This window comes from Balaenoptera acutorostrata, chromosome 9 (genome assembly GCF_949987535.1).
Source record: "Balaenoptera acutorostrata chromosome 9, mBalAcu1.1, whole genome shotgun sequence".
Taxonomy (NCBI): Eukaryota; Metazoa; Chordata; class Mammalia; order Artiodactyla; family Balaenopteridae; genus Balaenoptera; species Balaenoptera acutorostrata.
Genome location: NC_080072.1, coordinates 91,173,501 through 91,197,830, shown reverse-complemented (window position 1 = coordinate 91,197,830; position 24,330 = coordinate 91,173,501). Strand labels below are relative to the sequence as shown.

The following is a 24,330-nucleotide window of genomic DNA, read 5'->3' as shown; positions in this document are numbered from 1 at the left end:
AATGCATTCTTTGCATGAATACAGACAATATACTTTTCCCTCTGTAGTATTCCCACATACCCTTCTCCATATATCTCTTTCATAGCACTTATTATACTACACTGTTATTCTTTGTTTTATCTATTCTATCTATTTGACTAGACTTAGTTCCTTGAGGGGAAGGAATTTTCTCTATATGAATTCGGTTGCTAAGTGAAGTATATAAGGGATTGTCTGGTTAGTTAAATATTTACCAAAACTATGATCATAAATTGTAGATTGGGTCTACTGTGTTAGCTATTGGTCTAATGGGTTTCAGCTCCTATCAGATTCAGATATACAGAAGGTGTACAATGGTCGAGTATTCTATGTGAATAAGGTTAGGGAAAAAAACAATAACAATGACAGTAGCTAGCATAAATCTATTTTTAAACTGGCCCTCATGGATTTGACTTTGATAGTCATATTACATTAATAGACAAGCTTATAAAATATAAGTTTTCTAAAAAGTATTTTTGAGAAATGACCAAATTAGAATAATTACCTTTGAACTGCATTTATTTTCTCTTCATCATTTCCTTGATCCATTACACAGACCCAATGATCATAGAGATCTGACGAAAAAATACTTCCTGGAATATTTCGTAGAAAATCCTTATATAGAGGGAAAAATAAATATTTTAAATCGTTATTCTCATGTTAATTATGTATTAGAGAAATTACAAAGAAGACACATTATTGGAAAGTACAGTTAAGTTGTCCCTTCTTTGGAATACACAGAGCTCTGTGCCAACCCTTCAATGATGAGCACACATAGAAATGCATGCTTTGATATTTTTCTAACAAAAACCAGAGGGAAATTGGATTCTGGACTATAGTGGTAAAGATAATGGACAACCTGTTTGGGATGAAACCTCCTGTGTGTGTACATTTTAGCAAATTAGTATAACATGGCAGGGTCTGGCAAACCATCCTAAATCCTTTTTATTTCACTAGTTAAAAGAAATGCATGAAGATATTTGTGAGATTCATAATGTGGTAATCAGTCGTCCAATCATTCTATACATATTTATTCATATGTGCCAGGCACTGTTTAAGGTGCTAGGGATAGAGTAGTAAATAAAACCAAGTCCCTGTTATTTTAGAACTCTATATTCCAGTGGCATTGGTGAATAATTCCATCCAGAGGTACTTAGAGTTTCTCCTTATATTCCCCATAGAAGGGCTCTCATGTATCATGGGGAGAAAGCACTCCAGGCTATGGCTGGGCTCTGGGAGCCTAGGACAGCACCCCATGCCTAATGTACATTAAATAATATGTCCCTGGTACATTATCCTTTCTGGCCTTTGAGAGCCTTTTATGCTGAGACCACTGGCAGGGCTAGGTGTGGTGAAACCAGACTATGACACAAGTAGGATATAATCAACAGAGTTTGTTGTTTGACATATGTTAATAAAAAGCTTAAAAATGAACTAATTTTGGTCCTGGTCCTATGTTCCTTTCTGATCTAGGCCAACTCTCTCTGCTGCTTTTGGCATGGTTCTAACAAGCCAAGCTTGCAAAGTCTGATCTCCACCTTAGTAAACTTCAGGCAGACAAAACTCAATTTCATGTCTAAGCACTGTACCCGTGGTTGACTATCCTCTTGCAAATTCCTGCCTACAACATGGAGATAGGTGAAAGTCTGCAACTGAATAATTTTAATCCTTGCTGGAAAATCAAATCAGCAACTTCATCTATGTGCTTTAAAACGGCAATGCACAACTTGTTACTTATATGTCATGTTTTTATTACTAAGATGGAAGCTGTGATACCTAAGTGTTGCAGTTAGCTAATTAGGTGAGCATGTCCCCTACTAGCTTATTAGCTCCTTCAGGGCAGGGTCAGACCCTCACCTTCTACATCATACACCTTAATGCCAAGCACAGTCCCCGACATAGTCGAGGTCATTACTGAACTGTTGCTATTTGTCATATGGTCAAATATTAGTGAAGGACAAGGGAAGGTCAACTAACTATAACTGAGATTCTAAAATAATTTTTATAAACCTCTTTGTAGTCATGTTACCTATTATCATACATTTGTTTTAGAGTAGTTAACAAGTAGGAAGATGACTGATACAAAGTCTTTCTCTGTTCTATTATATTTTTCAGTAGAAATGTACCTGGATACTTGTGATTCAGATGTGTCATCACAAAAGTTACCTCTTTCTTTTGGGTAAAGCTACCGAATTTTCATAATTTCAGACTAATTTTAGTTGCTGCACCTACTTTAAAAGTCAGAGTCAGAAGAGCCAAAATCTGTTATTTCAAACTGGGGCAGTGACAATGGCTCTCTTTTTAAATCTCAGTGGAAAAAATACTTATCATCTGTTTTGAAGAAAAACATCATTAAATCTTAAAACCTACACTTGAAAGATAATAACTTGTAACATCTCAATGAACTCTCCACAGCTGGAATAACAAGTTACGAAATAACAACCACGTTCGGTCTGAGAAAGGATGTGAGAGCTGGTTCTGAATTGCAATCACCAACTCTTAGCACTCAACGGAAAGCCTCCTCCCCTCCAAAACCAGAACCCAGGCCATCAGCAGAATGCCCATATTAATTTGAGATGAGATTCCTAGGATTAAAAATGAACTTTTCCTCAAAGGTCTGATGGATCAAAATTACAATATCTCAAGCAATTTTCTTCCAATTATAGTTTGAAGGTTAAGCTTATATTTAAACAAAACCAGTATAAGCAAAAAATTAGAGGAAAACTTAAGTATCACTTCCAAATAGTCTTAAAAACAAGAAACAAAACAAAACAAAAGCTCAAAAACTTTCGGCAAAAAGTTTCCCTTTCCTGCAACCACTTGGAAGAAACGAGAGTAAAACACAGTTATATGATTATGAAACTTTAATTAGTTGGAATCCATCTAACCAGACTTTCCAATCATTTGGATTACTTTCTGTCTTTTGTTTATTCTTCTATAAGCACAATTTCTTCAATCTCAAATACAGTTTAACTCTTCTAGAACCATACTTCTTTGTAATAGCCTCAACAATTTAGTACAAAGTTTTAAGAAGCATAGTGCTGTGATGAATAGCATAGTAAGGAAAATCTTCTAAAACATAGGCTTTAACTTCTGAAATTAAGAGATGGGAGAAAGCGTAATTATATGATAAAAAAAAGAAAAATTCATCATGCATATATCTGCATGTATGACATGTATGTGGCTAAGCACACCATACATACTTTCATTGTACTCCAGGATTGAAGAGTAATCACAAATCCTGTGTAAAATACACTAGATGAACCTAGCTCCAATTCTCCAGTTCTTTTGAGTGACACTTTATTATGAAAGTCCATGGCAGGGGTTGTTTAAGAGCAGACATGGCCCTTTTACCAAGAGACATCTGACTGTTCATTAAGTCATAAAGTATGATTCTGTAAGCAACTGACCAGCAGTAGGGATATGCAAGAGTCTTCTTCACCATGTTTTCCTTAATTTGGCTTTTATGCTCCAGGCCCTGGGATGCAGGCTGGGGCACTGTCTCCACCCCTAGCTCTGGTGCATTCCAACCCTGCTGGGAGATGGGAGCCTGATGCTGGTCTGCAGAAGCTATTGCTGAGGTCAAAAGCTCTGCTAAAAGCTGGTTTTGACTCTAGGTTTTCCAAAAATGTGAGGCATTTTCAAGAATGTGAGGAGGAAAACATTTTAGAAGTCTAACTCAACTGTGGATGTGAGTTAAGTAACCACAGGGATGGGTTCTAGGTTTTTTTTGCCATAAGTAAGCTTATCTGCCACAAGCATTTTTGCTGCAAAAACTTTTACCAGATAATGAATTGGCTGTAAGGCAATTCTACCATAAAAGGTAAAATAACAAAAAATAAATGAGGGACATTAAAAAGGATATAATGAAACATGAGAATAACAAAATTAAAGATTTTATTGTGAAATGCAAAATATTTGAACACATTTAAAATGCGTGTAGATTCATGGCAATACTGCACAATTAACTGACATTATTTTGTGGGTTGTACTTAAGCACTTGTCTTCCAAGTCGTTCGTTCATAGTATTTTATACATTTTTTTTGCTTGTTGATTCGTCTCTTGTTCAGCATCACACTTTTTCTTTTTTGCTAAAATTTCTTCCTTCATTAAGAGAGGCACCAGGTTTCAAATACTAGGTACTAGGATGCATATTTGTGCCTGAGTGTTTGTGAAAGCCTTCCACACCATTGTATGTTTTTGGCATACTGTCATTTGTCCATTGATAAATGTTCCAAAGTTCTAGGGGAAATGTGGGTTCATGCTATGCCTTCAAGGCCCTTGGCCTCCTTCACTTCCAATGTAGTGTGTTTCAAAATATGAAACCAACTCTTGGGACCAATCATCATCATCTGTCATGATTTTTATATTGTGTATGTCAAAACAAACTGTCAACCAGTTATTTTATTTTTTATGGCAAAGTTGACCTGTGGCCAATTAGTTATGTGGCAAAAATATTTGCAGCAAAGAAGCTTACTGTGAAATACCAGACACACATGGGATGAAGGGTGAGAAACTTTAAGAATGCCAAATGTGGTAAGGATTTCATAAAAGAAGGACTGGATGTTGGAGTCATTCCTACTCCAACTTTACTTTTAAAAGGCATTAAGGGGTGACTGTTTAAATGAATGGAATTTTCAGTGGTCTCAGTGAGCAACTTTTTCTTTCAGTTGTTAGGCAAATGTTTGTTTACTCTGGTAAACTCTGTTTCAAAGTTTAATAAAAGTTTACTTTGGAAAATTTTGCCTTTATTAGGAAGATAGTGAGATTGTGAGAAAGTCATCAGGATGTTTACTTTGGTAAATATGCTGTGTGTTATGATTATTTTTAATTTTTATTTAATTTAATTTTTTTGCATGGGATTGGCAGATGTGAAGATGAGGAGAGTGATGTGGGATGAAAAAATTTTAAAAAGCCTATCTGACATGCCACATCATTAGCAGTGGCTTTTAAAGGCCAATGTGACTTTGTGAAGTGTTATTTAACACTTTTTAAGATTCTAATTCTATTATGGTCCTTTGCAGATGGGGATAATGTTATAATGAGAGAAACCAGTTGTCTTTCTCCAGAGCTATGCTGTGGGGTGGATGAAGGGAGAACTTCCCCTACCTTTAAGACAGATGCTATCACGAAAATAGATTCACAGTCTAGTTGTACTTCAGCTCCAGAATTCAGTTTCTCTTTCAGCTCTCTGCAGGATTTCACATTGGCCGACTGTCTGAAGATGCCTTTTGTGAGGGGTCCTTTTTGGTTAAGAAAGAAAAGCATATCCTATGGGGAAGCAAGGGAAAAAAAAAATCAAAATGGCACTTTATGCATAACAAGCAAGGGAACATATATTTGCCCTCTCCATCTGCCAGAGGCTAGGGTATAACAGGGGGAAGCCCTGAAGGATTGGGGCTAGATGGCCTCCTAGAGATTTAAAGTCAATTTGTTTTTTGCTATCTCTAAATCTCTTTCTCCTATTTATTCTTGCTATATTCAACATCTAAAACACTTTACTTTGGGGCTTCCCTGGTGGCGCAGTGGTTGAGAATCTGCCTGCCAATGCAGGGGACACGGGTTCGAGCCCTGGTCTGGGAAGATCCCACATGCCGCGAAGCAACTGGGCCCATGAGCCACAACTACTGAGCCTGCGCGTCTGGAGCCTGTGCTCCGCAGCAAGAGAGGCCGCGACAGTGAGAGGCCACGCACCGCGATGAAGAGTGGCCCCCACTTGCCGCAACTGGAGAAAGCCCTCGCACAGAAACGAAGACCCAACACAGCCAACAATAAATAAATAAAAACAAAAAAAAACAAAAAAAAAACTTTACTTTAAATACTTGCTTTAATGAGACTGTCTTTTTTCAGTGAACCAACAGTCACTTCAAGGTACCTGTTAACTTGTCTCTCTCCTCCCTAACTACCCTTTCCCCATTATTCTCTAATACGGACCCTTTTCCCCTAATATGGAAATGCTCTTGCCAAATTCACTCTCCATTTGCTTGTCTTTCTTTTCATGTGACTTTACATTTTATTCTACTTCCTGTGTTTACTTCCTTCTTTTAAAATCAGCCTCCAAAATCATCTCTTCCAGTAAGCTTTCTTCATTCCATTCCATTCCATTCCATTCTGTTCAATCTTTCATTTTGCTTTCTTTCTTTCTGTGTGTCCTCTGCTTGCCATGTAGGAAGAGAATAGGTGTTGGAGACGAGCAACCCATGGGATCTGGAACCTAGCTATGACACGTATTTATTGTGTGACCTTTGGTAAACTCGAGGGTTTATTTTCCTTTAATTTGTAAAGTAGGAATGATGGTGATGATGATGATGATGATGGTAACTACCCTCTAAATCTGTTGTGACGGATAAGCAATAAAGTGGATAGCCTAGTACATTAGATGCACAATACAGGAAAAAGTGCCAGGCATCTAGCATAGTGCTTGGAGGATACTGGACACTCAATAAATGTTGCTTAACAGTGATCATTTACTATATTAACCAGAGACAATAATACTCAGTGGCTTTCATTTGATCTCTTATACACACAAAAGATAATTAAATGCCAGCAGATGTATCTTTATGCTTAAAGACCTGGAATACAAATAAAAATATAAGATTTAGTATAGAAGTGTAAGATTTAGTCTCTGTTGCTAAAGTGATTAAATGAGACTTTCTGAACAATGTAGTGTTCAAGAAAGGCTGTGGGAGAAATGTGAGGGCTAATGTGGATTCTCTGTCTACAGAGCAGATTCTAATTTATCTGAGCAGGTTTATGTGGCTTTTCCCTGAAACCAGTAGACTAGATCGTCTCTCCCCATTATGTCTGCCTTATGACTCTGCAATAGCTTAATCAGATTTTTATTCTTTGAAGTAATAATAAAGATTCTCAGCCAGAGCCACGGGTGTCTATAATTTTCCATTTGGGGATAGATTTACCTCCCCGAGCCCTCCTTTCCAAACCTCCTTTCCTGTTAGTGTTACAGGCCAAAATGAGACTTACCAAGACAGCTTTGGGCAGATTGTCGTTCTCACAGATATTTGGCAGAGAAACCCCAAAGAGCTGTCCTGGCACAGGAGATGTTGGTGACATGGGCAAGTTATCCAGGTGAGTGCTAGAGCCCCGCCAGAAGGCCCAGTTTATGATAGATCTTCTCCTTTTAAATGTCTTCTGACCTGAATCTAAGGAAAAAGTGAGATTATTAGGGAAAATAATTTAATTCACTTAATCTAATTTATACAGTTCTCATTTTACAGTACATTCATTACTATGGCTCAGTAGTTTATAAATTAAGGAAGAATCAAACATTTGGGTTATTCGCCTATCTATCTTGGAGACATTACTGTGCTATTTAGTTAAGTTCTGGCACTAAATTTTCATAGGTAAAAGAAGGGATCCCTTACTGAACTATAACAAATTAAAGCAAAAGGGTTTCATACCAACACATATCCCATTTTGAAGCGGAGACTAAGCATACAAAAAAAGTTGAAGATTAAATTAGATCACAATTAAATAGTGAGAAAAAGAAAGGAAGAAGGAGAAAAGGAGAGAGGAGAGGAGAAGGGGAAAGAGGAAGAGGAGGAGGAGGAGGTAAACAAAGAGGAAGAAGAAGAAGAATTAGGGGAAGAACAGTTGTCTCTATTAAGGTGCTCTCTAGAAACAAGAATGCTTTATTATCTGATGTTCCACTCTACTACTGAGGATAGAGATATAGGAAACTAATGTTCTATATTCCCCCTTTTTCCAACTGCAAAGACTTTTATGTATCTTTTTGGTTCCTGACTTTAAAAAGCATGTTTAAGGAAGCATGGATGGATACAAACATGAGTGAGACTTGCCCTTGCCATGGTAAAGTTTACAATCTAACGGGGGAACAAGGCTGGTGATGGCGGGGCGGGGGGTGAGGGAAAAGCAAGTATATTAATAAATAAAATGTCATAAGGGGGGAACAAAGCATCAAAGGTATTCAGAAGAACAATAAAGCACATCTATCTACCGACTAGGAGTGAGGGAGTGATCCTGGAGGCATGTGCATTTCATGTGAATTTTGAATGAACACGATTTCAATAGGTAGAGGATCTAGCACCATGACTTACGTGAAGTTAACTACTCAACAAATCATTCTCAAACAGTAATTGAACTGAGGAGACATTTAGGTGGTAAAAGATAGTATGAACAAAACAGGCGGAAGTAAGAAAGGTCAACAGTGAATCATGATTTTGTGAGATCATAATTCTAAGACTTTTTGATGTCAGCTGTATCTAATTTTAACATGAAAATTGATTGATTTGCACAGAATTTGGTACTTAAAAAGACAGCTCATTAAGGTTCCTTTTGGACCTTTCTGCCGTGTGTGCCCTCTGGCCCTCAACACATACGCACAGGTAACAACTATAAACTCTGGACAAAATTACAAAATATAAAAGCCTACCTGAAGGCACTAAAGAGTAACCAAAAGAAGACAGACAGTGAAGGTAAAAGTCTGACGCTTGGAAGAAGGGAATGGCATGGCACTGGGTAAGTTTCCTATTTTTACAGCTTTCAGCCAGAGGACGGGCCCCAGGGTGTAGGGGGTGACTAAAATTGGGAGAGAAACCTGCACTTTTACTGGCTTGAAAAAACTAGAGAATACAGATGGAGGTAACCAGCGCAGCTGGAAAGTGAGGGGTGGGGGATCCCAGAAAGGAGAAAACTGAATAGTGGGAGCCCCAAACATTGTGTATAAATTCTGCCCAAATCTCTGGCTGATCCCCGAAGCATGCACGTGTGTGGGGCAGATTCAAAACAGCTTGCGGTTAAGGCTAACAGGGCTGAGATTTGAAAGGCCATAACTCCCAGGTGGCGACCACACAGGGTTAGACTCCATTTTCTCTAGGGACAGTGCACGGGATTAGTCAATACACTTCAGCTGCGTGGTCCTGACATGCAGCCAAGATGCCAGAGATGACGTTCAGCTACTCAGCACTCCCTGACAATGGAACAATGAAGGAGATGATCTTTTCAAGGAGGACACGATCGGCAGTGTCAAATGCTCATTTCAAACAAGTGTTTTATACTGTTTATTTCCTTAGCATAACCAACTTAAACCAAATACTAAAAAAGCCAAATCGTGGGAGGATAATCAAATAAGTAACATTTTGCTGAAAAGCCTTCAGACCATCATCCACCCTTGGCTTCCTCGGGATACAGTCAGTGCATCATTAATGTGCATACATCCAGGTGTAAAGGTCTTTGGTTCTGGAGTCAGGAGCCCACTTAGACTCCTGGCTCAAACACTAATTTGTGCACGTTACTTACCCTTTTTCTTCAATTTTAAAATGAGAAAATTACCTACACCTCAAAGCCTTATTGAGAGGATTAAATAGGATAGTGTATGAAAAGTGCTACTTTGCTCAGGGCATAGGTCATAGCAATCTTGATTAAAGCTGCTAAGACACCAATCTCCTCTCCACAAAGAGGACCTCCTCCCCACACCCTTTCTCCATCTGGGTAACAGCCTTCAGGAAGTATGCAGACAGGAAGGAATACCAGACTCTGCTTAACTAAAGCGCTTCCTTTCTGCCCTGACATTCCCAACCTCTACCATTTTAAAAAACAGAAAAGGAAACTGAACCTTATTCTTAAATCCAGAAGGGGGTTCCTGTATGCCAGCAATGTCAATCTGTGCAAATGTTTGTTTAATATGTATCTCTATATATGTTGAGTAGTTGTACTCAGTCTAGTTTCCTCACATTTAATCTGGTTTCACTATTTCGAAACCAGATTTATTTGATTTTTTAGCTTTCACACACTTCTTAGGAAGAATGCTCTATCATAAAGTTATATACCCAGCTATCTGATGAATGTAGACAGAGGATAAAGTAGAAATTGAGTTCTGTACTTTATTATAAATGCTTTCAGCTGCAGCCATGCCTTTTATTATGTACAACAGTCAATTTTAGAGTTCATGTTCCCTTTGGGACTGAGAGAAAAAAAATTTCATTAAAGTTTACTTTCTTGCAGAGGTTTTAATGCATAGCTCTTACTTTCTAAATGTCAAAGGCTGATGAAAAAACATGCAATTGTTATAAAAAAGATTAGGATGATGTAAATGCAGAGCAAATGAAATTCATGTACATCCAGCTTTCCTAAACAATTCTGGCAAGATTCAAGCTAGAGTTTCTTCATGCTTAACTTATGGAACTGAATATTAAAAATTGTAATTCTTAAAAGTTTGTGCTTATAGATTATTAAAGAGTAATAAATAACCACAACAAAAACCCCTTAATTAGAAATTTTAGCAAGATGGTGATGTAGGAAGATCTTGAACTCACCTCCTCCCATGGATACACTGTATCTACAGCTATATACAGAACAATTTCCTCTGAAAAACCCCTCAAAACTGGCGGAGAGACCCTGTTACATCGGACAAATGAGAAGGAAACTACATCCAAGTGGGTAGAAAAGGCTGAGACACCATCTCACCATAAACCCCACCCCTCGTGCAATGACCCATAGTCAGGAAGAAACTCAAAACCCAGAGCTTCCCCAGAAAGAGTGAAGGGTTCACACCCCACATAGGTCACCCCAACTTTTAAGATCTGGCATCTGAGGGATAAGCCCCCCAAAACATCTCACTTTGAAGACCAACATGTCTCATGCCATGAGACATGTGGGGCTTTGTGGAACTGAGGGAGGGTTCCTTTTTAAAATTTATTTTATTTTTGACTGCACTGGGTCTTTGTTGCTGCACGCAGGCTTTTCTCTAGTTGTGGAGAGTGGTGGCTAGTGCTATGCACGGGCTTCTCACTGCAGTGGCTTCTCTTGTTGTGGAGCATGGGCTCTAGGTGCACGGGCTCAGTAGTTGTGGCTCGTGGGCTCTAGAGCACAGGCTCGGTAGTTGTGGTGCACGGGCTTAGTTGCTCCATGGCATGTGGGATCTTCCTGGTCTAGGGCTTGAACCTGTGTCCCCTGCACTGGCAGGTGGATTCTTAACCACTGCGCCACCAGTGAAGCCCTGAGGGAGGGTTCTTAAAGGGCTTATGCCCAGGCTCACCCACCCCAGAGCTCAGTCCACAAGCAGCCCTTTGAAAAGCACCCAGACTTCATGTGAAAGAGATTCATTTACTAATTTTAAAGCAGTGGTCTGAGGGGCAGGGGTCTGCTGGGATACTCCTCAGGACAGAGGCTGGTGGACACTATCTTCTTACTCTCCTCTGCGCTGCTAAAGCCTGCAGGCACCATCTTTTTCCCACCCCCTTTCTGGTGGGTGTCATCTTTTTCTTTTTCTTCTTTCTTTCCTTTTCCTCCCATCCTCTTTTTCTTTTTTCTCTTTTTCTTTCTCTTCTTTTCCTTTTTTCAGTGGATGCCATCTTTGTACTCCCCCTCTGCCCTGCTTCAGCCAGTGGGCACCAATTTTGTGCTCTCCCTCTGCTGTGCTCCAGAGTGCCTCTGTCTCCTGGAGGGGAGGCTCTACACACCTCTGGTGAACTGGTTTTTACATCTGCTGACACAGTTTTTGCAGCTGTCACCCAGGGAATGCCCCTTGATCACCTGGCCAGGGGGGCTTGCATTCCTGGGTCCCACAGGACTGTAACAATTATAGAGATAGTTCTTAGAAGACTACCATCCCTAGGGTATTGCATAGACAGCACACTGAAACACACCCCCATCCTTTTTGTAAAAGTGGCCTATTTGCTCATCCAGGAACTTCAGCCCTGGGGGCAGGCTTCAGGTTTGGCACACACCTAGAGGTTATGGAGGTGCTCTCAAAGAAGGCACCCAGGGGACACCATCTTTGCACTCCCCTATGCATGACTACAGAACAGTGGTATCTCCCAGAAAGGAGTTTATACACCCACTTGGAGTCCCAATTTTTGTGACTGTTGCCAGGGGACACCTCCAGATAGCTTGGCTCTGGGGGCCAGCAGGCTTATGCTTGCAGCCCTAGAGGACTGCATATATTTGCATTCTTGAAAAGCTGCTGCCTGAGGACCTGGTTTCCAATCAGCCTGAATAAAGGTACTGACTGAGCTCTCTCCCCTTTGGGACACTGACTGATCTTGGTACATCCTCAACTACTGGGAGCTATTAAAAATAAAATAGCCTGCTTGGACAATTACAAAGGGTTGAGAGAAAACCAAGAGCTAGGGCAGGGTTGAATGAAAAGTTTCATCTCTTACACAAGGACAATGGTTCAAGATTGGAAGAGGTGGCTGTTTCAACTAATGCATAGAAACCAATATAGAATCAAGCAAAATGAAGAAATAGAGAAATATGTTCTAAATGAAAGAACAAGATAAAACCTCAGAAAAAAAGTTAATGAAATGGAGGTAATTTACCTGATAAAAATTTCCAGCAATGGTCATAAAAATGCTCACTGAACTTGGGAGAAGAATGGATGAACACAGCGAGAACTTCAACAGAGATAGAAAATATAAGAAAGCTCCAAACAGAAGTCACAGAACTAAAGAATAACTGAATTGAAAAATACCCGGGGGGAGGGGTCAACAACAGATTGATGAAGCAGAAGAAAGGATCAGTGAACTTGAGACAGGGCACAGAAACTCACCCAATCAGAGAAGCAAAAAGGAAAAAGAATGAAAAAAAGTGAAGATAGCTTAAATGAGACAACATCAAATGTATTAAACATCACATTATAGGGGTCCCAGAAAAAGAAAGAAGAGAAAGGGGAAGAAAACTTATTTGAAGAAATAATGGCTGAAAAGTGTTCTAACTTGGGGAAACAGAAATTCAGATCTAGGAAGCCCAGAGAGTTCAAAATAGATGAACCCAGAGATCTATACCAAGACACATTATAATTAAAATGTCAAAAGGTAAAGACAAGGAGAGAATCTTAAAAGCTACAAGAGAAAAACAACTTATTATGTACAAGGGAAACCCCATTAGACCATCAGCAGATTTTTCATCAGAAATTTTAAAGGTCAGAAGGAAATGGCACAATATATTCCAAGTGCTGAAAGACAAAAATTTCCAACCAAGAATACTCTATCTAGCAAAGTTATCATTCAGAATTGAAGGAGAGATAGAGGTTTCCAGACAAGCAAAAGCTAAAGGAGTTCATCACCACTAAACCGGCCTTATAAGAGATGTTAAAGGCACTTTTTTAAGCTGAAAAGAAAGGGCGCTAATTAATAATATATAAAAGTATAAATCTCACTGGTAAAGGTAAATATATGGTAAAGGTAGTGAATTAATTACTTATAAAGCTAATATGAAGGTTAAAAGACAGAAATAGTAAAAAAATAACTGTAACTACAATATTTAAGTAAGGGATATACAAGATAAAAAGATGTAAAATGTGACATCAGAAAACAAAATGTTGGGGAGGAGAATAAATATGCAGAGCTTTACAATGTGTTCAAACTTAAGTTGGTATCAACATAAAAAGAAGGTTACAAATACAAGTTGTTACATGTAGGCCTCATGGTAACCAACAAGCAAAAACCTAAAGTAGATACACAAAAGATAATAACAAAGGAACCTAAGCATATCACTAAAGTCATCAAACCACAAAGGAAGAAAGCAAGAGGAGAAGAAATGAACAGAGGAACCACAAAACAGCCAGAAAACAACAGAAATGGCAATAACATATCTATCAATAATTACTTTAAATATAAGTGAAGTAATTTCTCCAATCAAAAGACAGAGAGGGACTGAATGGATAAAAAAACAAGACCCATCTACATGCTACCTACAAGAGACTCACTTCAGACCTAAGAACATTCACAGACTGAAAATGAAGGGATGGGAAAAGATATTTCATGAAAATGGAAACCAAAAGAAAGCTGGAGTAGCTATACTTATATCAGACAAAATAAACTTTAAAACAAAGACTGTAATAACAGACAAAGAAGGGCATTACATAATGATGTCAATCCAACAAGAGGATATAACATTTGTAAATATTTATGCACCCAATATAGGAGCACCTAAACACATAAAGCAAATGTTAACAGACCTAAAGGTGGAAATAAACAGCAATAAATAATAGTAGGGGACTTTGATAACCCATTTCCATAAATGGATAGATCATTCAGACAGAAAACAGTAAGAAAACATCGGCCTTAAATGACAAGTTAAATCAGATGAACTTAAGGTATACATACACACACGCAAAACATTCCATCCAAAAGCAACAGAACATACATTTTTCTCAAGTGCACATGGAACATTCTTCAGGATAGATCATACGTTAGGCCACAAAACAAGTCTTAACAAATTTAAGAAGGATGAAATCATATCAAACATTTCTTCTGACCACAATGGTATGAAACTAGAAATCAATTACACGAGAAAACTGGAATATTCACAAATATGTGGAGATTAAACAACATGTTACTGTTAACAACCTATGGGTCAATGAAAGAATCAAAAGTGAAATAGAAAAATACCTTGAGACAAATGAAAATGGAAATATTATATACGAAACTTATGGATGCAGCAGAAGAAGTTCTAAGAGAGAAGTTCATATCAATAAATGCCTACTTCAAGAAACAAAAAAAACTCAAGTACACAACTTAACTTTACATCTCAAGGAACTAAAAGAACAAACTAAGCCCAAAGTTACTAGAAGGAAAGAAATAACAAATATTAGAGCAGCAGTAAATGAAATAGAGACTAAAAGACAGTAGAAGAGATCAATGAAACTAAGAGCTGGTTCTTTGAAAAAATGAACAAAATTGATAAACTTTTAGCCAGACTCAATAAGAAAGAGCTAAAATAAATAAAATCAGAAATAAAAGAGATGTTACAATTGATACCACAGAAATATACAGGATCATAAGAGACTACTACGAACAATTACATGCCAACAAATTGGACAACCTAGAAGAAATGGATAAATTCTTAGAAACATACAAACTTCTAAGACTGAATATGAAGAAATAGAAAATCTGAACAGATTGATTATTGATAGGGAGACTGAATCAGTAATTTAAAAACTCCCTATAAACAAAAGTCCAGGACCTGACAGCTTCACTGGTAAATTCTACCAAACATTCAAAGAAGAATTAATACCAATGCTTCTTGAAGTCTTCCAAAAAACAGATTCCAAAGTCATTTTACAAGGCCAGCATTACTCTGATACCAAACCAGACAAGGAAACCACAAGAAAAGAAAATTATAGGCCAATATCTCTGATGAACATATAGGCAAGAATTCTCAAAAGAATATCGTTAAACTGAATTCAACAATACATTAAAAGAATCATATGTCATGATCAAGTTGGATTTATTCTAGGGATACAAGGATGGTTCATATTCTGCAAATCAATCAACATGATACACCGCATTAACAAAACAGAAGATAAAAATCATATGATCATTTCAATAGATAAAGAAAACACTTAATAAAATTCAACATTCATTTATGATTAAAAACTCTCAAGACAGTGGGAACAGAGGAAATGTAACTCAACATAATAAAGGTCATATATGACAGCTAACATCATACTCAATGGTGAAAAGTCAAAAGCTTTTCCTCTAAGATCAGAAACAAGACAAGGATGTCCACTCTCACCACTTTAATTAACACAGTATGGGAAGTCCTAGCCAAAACAAGTAGGCAAGAAAAAGAAATAAAAGATATCCAAATTGGAAAGGAAAAAGTAAAACTGTCACCATTTGCAGATGACATAATACTATATACAGAAAACTCTAAAGACTTCACCAAAAAAACTTTTAGAAACTGCTAAATGAATTCAGTCAATTTGCAAGATATAAGATCAATATATAGATATCTGTTGTGTTTGTATACACTGATAACAAACTATCAGAAAGAGAATTTAAGAAAATAAGCCCATTTATAATTACACCACAAAGAATAAAATACCTAGGAATAAATTTAACCAAGAAGCTGAAAGACCTGTTCACTGCAAACTATAAGGCACTGATGAAAGAAATTGAAGAAGACACAAATAAATGGAAAGACATTCCATGCTCATGGATTGGAAGAATTAATATTGTTAAGATCTCCATACTATCCAAAGCAGTCGATAGACTCAGTGCAATCCCTATCAAAATTCCAATGGCAGTTTTCACAGTAATAGAACAATTCTAAAATTTGTATAGAACCACAAAAGACCCCAAATGGACAAAGTGATCTTGAGAAGGAAGAACAAAGCTGGAGGCATCATGCTTCCTAATTTCAAACTATATTATAAAGTTATAGTGATCAAAACAGTATGATATTGGCATAAAAACAGATATACAGATCAATGGAACAGAATAGAGAGCCCAGAAATAAACACATGCACTTATGGTCAATTAATTTATGACAAAGGAGCCAAGAACATACAATGAGGAGAGGATAGTTTCTTCAATAAGTGGTGTTGGGAAAACTGGACAGCAACATGCAAAACATGTAACTGGACCACCCATACACAAAAATTAACTCAAAACGGATCAAGACTTGAATGTAAGAACTGAAATTATAAAATTCCTAGAAGGAAACATGAGGGTAAGCTACTTGCCACTGGTCTTGGCAATGATTTTTTGGATTTTACACCAAAAACAAAGGCAACAAAAGCAAAAATAAACAAAAGACTACATCAAACTAAAAAGCCCCTGCACACCAAAGGAACCCATCAACAAAATAAAAAATCAACTTACTGAATGGGGGAAAATATTTGCAAATCATGTATCTGATAAGGGGTTAACATCCAAAATATATAAAGAACTCATACAACTCAATAGCAAAAAACCAAACAACCTGATTAAAAAAATGGGCAGAGGACCTGAAAAGACATTTTTCCAAAGAGGAAATGCAGATGGCCAATAGGCATATGAAAAGATGCTCAACATCACTAATCATTAGGGAAATGCAAATCAAAACCACAATGAGATATCAACTCACACCTGTTAGAATGGCTATTATCAAAATGACAAGTGTTGGTGAAGATGTGGAGAAAGGGAAACCTTATGTGCACTGTTGATGGGAATGTAATTTGGTGCAGCCACTATGGAAAACAGTATGGAGGTTCCTCAAAAAACTAAAAATAGTACAACCATAGGATGCAGCATTTCCATTTCTGGGTAATTATCTGAAGAAAACGAAAACACTAATTTGACATTTAAGACCTTTAAGGGACAAGTCATGTCAAGCTACTTTTACCCTTCTCCTCCTGTCTAAAGTTAAAACAAGAAGCGAGATCTCCATTTCCATAAAAACTTATAACAGATGTATTTCCTGGGCTCAAACTACAGTTCCAGCAGTATTACCAACCTTAATGGAAGTGAAAGGAATTTTCTATGTTTCAAAATCATTTGCGCAACTGAACTGTGCAAAAAGAAATTTCCATATTCCAAAATCCTTTAACTTCCACCTAACCTTCAATTGGAAGTGATTAATTTGCAATGAAATGACATGCCAAAAGGCAAATATCAAAGGAAGAATCTAACAAAATTCTATAAATGCCTCCAAAGAGAGGAATATGCTCAATTAAAATTATATGCTTGTAGAATGATATATTAGTATTTGGCAGTACCTATCTGTGTGAAAAGATATTTTCAAAGATCATGAAATATATAAAATCTCATTACAGATCAGAACGTTTTGCATTCAATTATTATCATAGGAATACTAATTTTGAACCCTAATTATGCAAAACGTTATTTCGAAAAAAGAATTTAATTCTTCTCATTAGTATATCTGTACTACATAAAACGGTACTCGATTACTACTACATATTGAATGTCATCAGTGAAAAATTTGTGGAAATTTGTTTTCTCTCGTTATGTAAGTACCTACGTAATAGCCTCAATTTTGTCTGCTGACTTGCAAATTTTACTACCTGGTCCCTTACAGAGAAAGTCTGTTGATCCCTGATCAGTCAGTGGTTCACAAAGCAGTTGTTCACCAAAATCCCCTGTATTAAAAAAATACAAAACTGGTTCATCTGTTAATTTTTTAGCTACACAGGTAGGTTGTCACCATTGGTCTATAGTTACTCCATCCCTGATCCCATTTATCATGAATCACCTTACAGCTGCAACCATTATTATCTTAACTTTTAACAGGGAGAAACAGAGGATTAATAAGTAGAGGATGCCTACAATTTAATAAGCAGATCGTTGGCAAAACTGGGTAAAACCCTTAGGATTCTTGATCTCTGATTATTTTGGTCCAATTAATTAAAATACATTTATTTTATTTTATTGACAAGGGACCCAGAGTAACCATTTTGAAAAACATGAGTATAAAGGTAGAAGAGTAAAATATTATTCTCCTCGACTTAATTATAAAGGCAACATTCCCTTTATATCTTTAATGAATACTAACAAAAGACCTATTAATAAATTAATTCAACAAATATTTATTGGATGCTTTTTTATATATATGCAGACACTGTTCCAGGTGCTGGGAATATAGCAGTAAACAAAACAGACCAAACTCTCTGCCTTCATGGAGCTCACATTTTAGTGGATGGAAAACTATAGCATCTCTATAATACCCCTCCCAAATGGTCCAAAGATGTGAGTAAATAGCCTTAGGGTTCAAAACCTCGATTTACCGCTATAGGAGAGAGGAGGACTAGTGCAAATGCAAGATAAGTTTTTATAGTTGGTGTTAGCAAGATTAGGGAGTCCTGACCAATGACTTCAATAAAGTATAAAGTGTGAGGCTAGGTCATCAACAGAAAGTGACAGGGTTGGACATGCATGTGTGGGGGGATGAGTATAAAACAACGGCCACTGTTCACTGGGTCCCCCAGTTTGTTCAAACTGACAAAAGCAGCTACAAAAATTCAGCATCAATTTTCTACTACCCCACTCACACTTTTTGGTGTGATATATTTCCTTCTATTTTCTACACAATCTATTCTCAGACTGAGGGCGTAAAGCTCAAACTTGGGTTAGGGTAATTAATGATGGTCCTCCTATGTTGAATATCACTTTTATCATTCTGGAGTCTTTATTATGGTGTGGGGAAGGGATGGTTACGTTCACAGGGATCAGAATAGATTAGTAGACAAAGGAGAGATTTCTGTGGAAATCATCTTAATCTTAACATACTTACCAGTACCAGGATCCAGGTAGGGCATCAGAGTCTCCTGACACCCATCACTGACAGCCTCCTTTTTATAATGTGACCATTTAGGGGAAACACACAATGCAATGTATTACAGTACAAAGAAAGCATTGAAGCACCTGCGGCACTGCCTGGTGCCTTTGACTCTGCAGTGGGCATAGGTTAAAGGGGAAAGAAAAGTGAAGAAAGAAGGAACAGACTCTACTGCAGTCAGTAACTGCTGATTACAAGTCGGTCACTCCTACTGCTGATTTATAAAACCATCTTCTAAAACTCCATCTTTCCTTTCAAAACACTTAGCAAATTCAAAAGAAAAAATACTTCATCTGGCTGGAAGTTTGGGTCTTTGTCTGTATAAAGGCAAATAACTTTGAAAACTTTGCTTTCAGGAATGAAAAGTTTTGCTAAAAAAAGGCTCTATGAGGGAGGAGAAAACTCACCACTCAGCTGCTGGGCCACAGCCAGGCGGCTGGGCTTCAGGATGAACTGGCATTGCATCTCTCGGGGCAGCTGTTCCATGAGGAAGGGCTCTTGGAAGTTGGAAGGTGTGGGGGAATCCTTTGATCCCTGCGTCAGGAGTGCAGTGTCTCGAAGATGGCTCATTTTAATTCCATAGGGATATTCATGCCCTACACAGAGAAAAAATCTAAACATAGACTTTAGGCTGACTGACACCAAGAGCGTGTGTGCTACATACTGGAATGTACTGCAATTTGCTCCTGGGACTTCTGGTATAAAGAATCCTTTTTTTGACTTAATGATCACCATGCACACTCTTACAGTTGGAGACCAGTGCATAATGCAGCAGCCCAACCGGAGTAGTCTTTTTTTTTTTTTGGAGAGGGGAGAAAAAAAACCAAAGAGGAAAAAAATCTTTAAAGAATATCTTGTTTGGGAATGCACAGATTGTCTGTAAGTTGCATAATGTTGACTTTTCCTATGTTCACATCTGAGAGTATTTAAAGGTATTCTAGTTTCCCCTTTGACACTAACTATATTTGTAAATCTTCAGCCAATCCTTGACCTCTGATTTAAAATATTTACCCTACCTATCACACAGCATTATAAGGATCAAATAAGTAAACATTAGTAGTTAATATTATTTAAATAATAAGGGCAGAAAACTATATATTTCAAGCATCACTATTATTACTATTATTCAACACAAGGTATCTTTCTGAAAAAGACATTTTGTACTGTTTACTAGTTATATAATTAGAGTTACCCAAGACTCATTAGGACTGGTTTGTTTGATTTACGCTTCCCTCCCACCACTGCCCTCTGAGGTTGTTATTCATAGGCAATAATTAGAAGGAAGACTGCAGGGTATTAGAAAAAGAGACAAGATTCAAAAAGGAATTTTCAAACTAGAAAAACTAAACCCTGGACATCTGACTGCAACATGATTTTTTGCTCTTTAGTACTCTTAAGTAATTGCATTTTTTAAATTAATCCTCATGTACCATTATGCCGTAGACTTAGTTTACATTTTAAAGAGGGTAAATTCTCTTCTATTCCTGATTTATCACTGAACGTAATTCAGTGAACTCTTCCATTTCCTTTCCATCTGGCATAGGCATGCAATGTCAATATTCCATTAACATCAAGTACTACAGCAACTTTCAGGGATTAAGGCAAAAAAAGGACTTCTATGACAGCAATAAAGCAAAATCAATTTATCAAAATAGCCAATAGCTAATCTACAATTGAAGTTTGCAAGGCATGTTAAAATATGCAATGGAGAATTGTTGCTAAGTAACAATCATGTCCCGTGTCCCATGTATTTTTTTTTCCATGTATTTTTTTAGTGAGAGTTAGAAATGAGCTTGAAGCTGTTTAAGTCTGAGAGTTACCATCTATATAGTTTTAATTAAATTAATATATTTTATTAAAACAATTATTTTATGTACTCATTCGGTTTTTAAACACAGCTTTAATTGTTGCTCATTGACTTTTACAAAAATGACAACATTAAGAAACTGGCAATGCAGTGAATTTTGTCCCCAGCCATGTGCACAATGACTTGCTTTACTTTAAGTCTGAGAATATACATTTCATAGAAAAGTTTGGTTTTAGATTATTCAGATTATTTGAAACCTGAATTACACAGTAGTGATCTCACAGGTAAATGAAAGGATTCCATGAGATAACTCATATGATATGCTTTGCCCAATTCTGGCAGGATAGTAAGCATTTAAAAATTATTAACAGAAATCATCATCATCACCATCAATCATCAATGTCGTCATCTCAGGATCCGCTACAGATACTGTCCCTTATTGTAATTGGTTTATTTCTGTTAACCACACTGAATGGCCTCACTGATCAAGAATATTTTTTAGCTAAATGATTTAAATAAGGTGAAGATGTAACCTATTTACCAATAATTCTTCAAAACAAATGCTGGAAAATTTGGCTAGAGAAATAGCAAAGTAGTTAGTAAAGTAGTAGTTATTGCTAAGTTAGTCAGTGAAGACTAACTAAGAATCTAAATGGTTTAATTTCATTGTCTTTATGATGGCTAGGAAAGTGCTGGGCGCAGGGCAGGTGTTAAATACTCACTGATATTGATAGATTGAGGCATGATTGGATTATAGATAGTCTTCCATAGAGACACGTAGTAGGTAGGAAAGGGAACAGGGAATTCAAAAACTAAATATGAAAAATAAATATATAGGGGAAAAGGAATACCAATACATATTGCTTTATTTTAGAAAAAAATTTAAAAAGGTTGACAAGATAGTGCTTTTGTAAAGTGAAAAAGAAAGAAGAAAATTTACATTTCTCTTCCCAACTATACCATTAGCTTCTTGAATGAAGAGATATTATTTGTCTGGCACATAGGAAATATTTGATATTTATTAAATTAATAAATGAATATTATAGAAGATTAATATTTAATAGTATTGAAATTTAGGACCATATGACCAATTCTCTGAGACATTTAGAATTATAATTAAAACACAATCAATCCTACCTTATATTTTCATAGAAACTTACCAATAAGTGGGTATGGTGCCTCTTCTTTGCCAGAATTGACCCATAACTGGTACTCTCTCTCAGAGCCCTTGGAGATAAAATAATTAACTATAATTCTTTCACATTTGGTAAATGAATGAGGATACTTTTTTTTTTGGCAATTTTATATTTTGCAAAAAAGAAAAACCAGGGACAATATAAATGCTTTTCAGGTTCATGGGGGTGGATATGGCCTTTGAAGATGGCAGTGGTGATTCCTACAAACCATCTCTCCCTCTCTAATCTCCAACAGAGGACTAAGGAATCCTGCCCTTTTTCCCTAGGGATGACTAGGGATTCATGAACTGCAATAGAATCAGGCCCTCACTATTATGGGTAGCCCACAGAATATGAAATCATATATATGCCTTTTTACAAAGTAAGCAGAAACTTCCTGGTTTTCTAAAAGGTAAATCTATCTTCTTCAGAGTCCTGCCTTCTGCTATCTCTAAACTTCTCAGAGAATATTGGACTTAATCTCCAACATGTCCCTGCAAAGACAACCTTGTTATCCAGAAAGCCACTACACTGCTGTGTTTGTGATGAAAAAGTAAAGTCTCAAAGGCTGATTATTAGCTTAGCTGCTTCTGAGTGGAAGAAGAATGACCAACGGGCTTTGAGGAGAGGAGATAGGTAGCTGGCACAATCCACACTGGCTTTATTTTGGGCAAGTCCAGGCCTAGGGACAGAAAGGACAAGAATTCTGTCTAGAGAATAGGCCCAGTTATGGGGAAGAATGAAACTGTTCACTAGCGGAATTACAACCCAGCAATATTGAAACTCCCACTTGAAAGAAATAATACTAAATTATACAGACTTTGCTGTATCCTCCAGAAGATAAAGCAAAAATGTTTTAAATGAAATTACAACAGACTGACAATATTTAATATTCTTGCCTTTATCTTCTGATTAAAAATCAGGACCTTGACCTTATAATGGAGGGTCCTGGCTAGGAGATTACCCCTCTCAGTACCCTCCCCTACTCTGTCACTTCCTTCACTATCCTCTGGTCAAAAAATTTTTATTGCAAACAGGAAGAGCAATCTAATAATGATCATTTCTTTTTTTTGTAGTGTCTGAAAACACCTTAATAATCCCTTAGAACAGTACAACCAAACAGCCTCAATTCCTAATTACATTGAACAGAAATATTTTTGGTATGATGAGATTTATCACTTTATCCAAAAGGAAAGCATAAATAAGAAAATGAGTCATGTCATTAATTAATCTCCCTTCCCTTAAACTACTCATTCTCTTCCAATGTATAATTATATAAGCTTAGAAATCAATGCAGAGGTGCCTGCTTTATTCAGTGCATATATATTTATTTACATCTTAAATATATTATTAAATTTCACTAAAATAAATCAGATTTATTATTCTAAATTGTGGTTGCCCTGAGTTCTTAAGGGCTTATAATAGCAATGTGTAAAAGCAAACTGAAATACAGTTAAGACTATGGCATATCTTAAATATATGTTATGTCACATCTTAGTAACACCATGTTTTCATACTTATAGAGAATCTCACTCAAGAAATGGTGTTGTTCAAGTGCTTCCTTTAGTTCCATCCTTCTGAAAGTCATTCCCTTTAATACAAGTACCTACTGTGTGGTTTTTATATACTGGTAGGGAGGACATGAGAACTTTCCGATTCTTTTTCCCTACCTCATCCTCAAACATTCCAATCTTCCCTATTAATAAAATTTCGAAAACTCACCATTGCCACATGAAACAGAAAGAAGCAGAAGCTAAAAGCAAAACTGGGGAAAATGTGGTGTCCATACTAAAAATCTTTAAATCCATGATCTAATTCAAAGCTTACTTTTAAATTTACAGATTCAATAGGAGGTACCATCTATCTTATCCTCTGGACCTGCAGCCAGTGAATATGGTTATTAGCTATATGTTCTTTATGTAAAAATTCTACTGTAGAGCAAATCCTTCAGAATTCATCATCCTAAGACTGACTGACTCTTGGGATAAGTGAATAATTAGGTAAGAAGGAAGAACCAGGAGAGGAGATAGGGAAAGAATAGTCATATAGTGACAAGTGAGAAGGGGGAAAGGAAGTTGAAAGGAGAATTTTATACCAAAAAACCCCCTAAATGTATATGTATAGCATATAAAATTAAAATGCATATTATTATCACTCTAAAATTATAGTCTAATCTTATTATGCTTTTCAGTTCACACAGGTTATAAAATGGGAGTGGAAGAAGAGCACTCAATATTAAGCTAATATTAAGGCTTTACTGTCCTAGGCAAAAGACCTATACTCTGAAAA

The 24,330-nt window shown here is 36.9% G+C and overlaps 1 protein-coding gene across 3 annotated transcripts in view; it reads right to left on the bottom strand.

Annotated features, from left to right (window-relative positions):
- The window catches only part of ARHGAP20 (Rho GTPase activating protein 20), a 140,150-nt gene that overhangs the window by 9,523 nt on the left and 106,297 nt on the right, over positions 1 to 24,330 (bottom strand). For all 3 annotated transcript variants that reach the window (XM_007172979.2, XM_007172980.2, XM_007172981.2), the window contains 5 exons: positions 22,027 to 22,093; positions 19,467 to 19,655; positions 7,000 to 7,178; positions 5,128 to 5,289; positions 524 to 633 (listed from right to left, as the gene is read on the bottom strand). In XM_007172979.2, the coding sequence (XP_007173041.2) occupies positions 524 to 633; positions 5,128 to 5,289; positions 7,000 to 7,178; positions 19,467 to 19,655; positions 22,027 to 22,093 (707 nt within the window). The remainder of the gene's footprint in view (positions 1 to 523; positions 634 to 5,127; positions 5,290 to 6,999; positions 7,179 to 19,466; positions 19,656 to 22,026; positions 22,094 to 24,330) is intronic.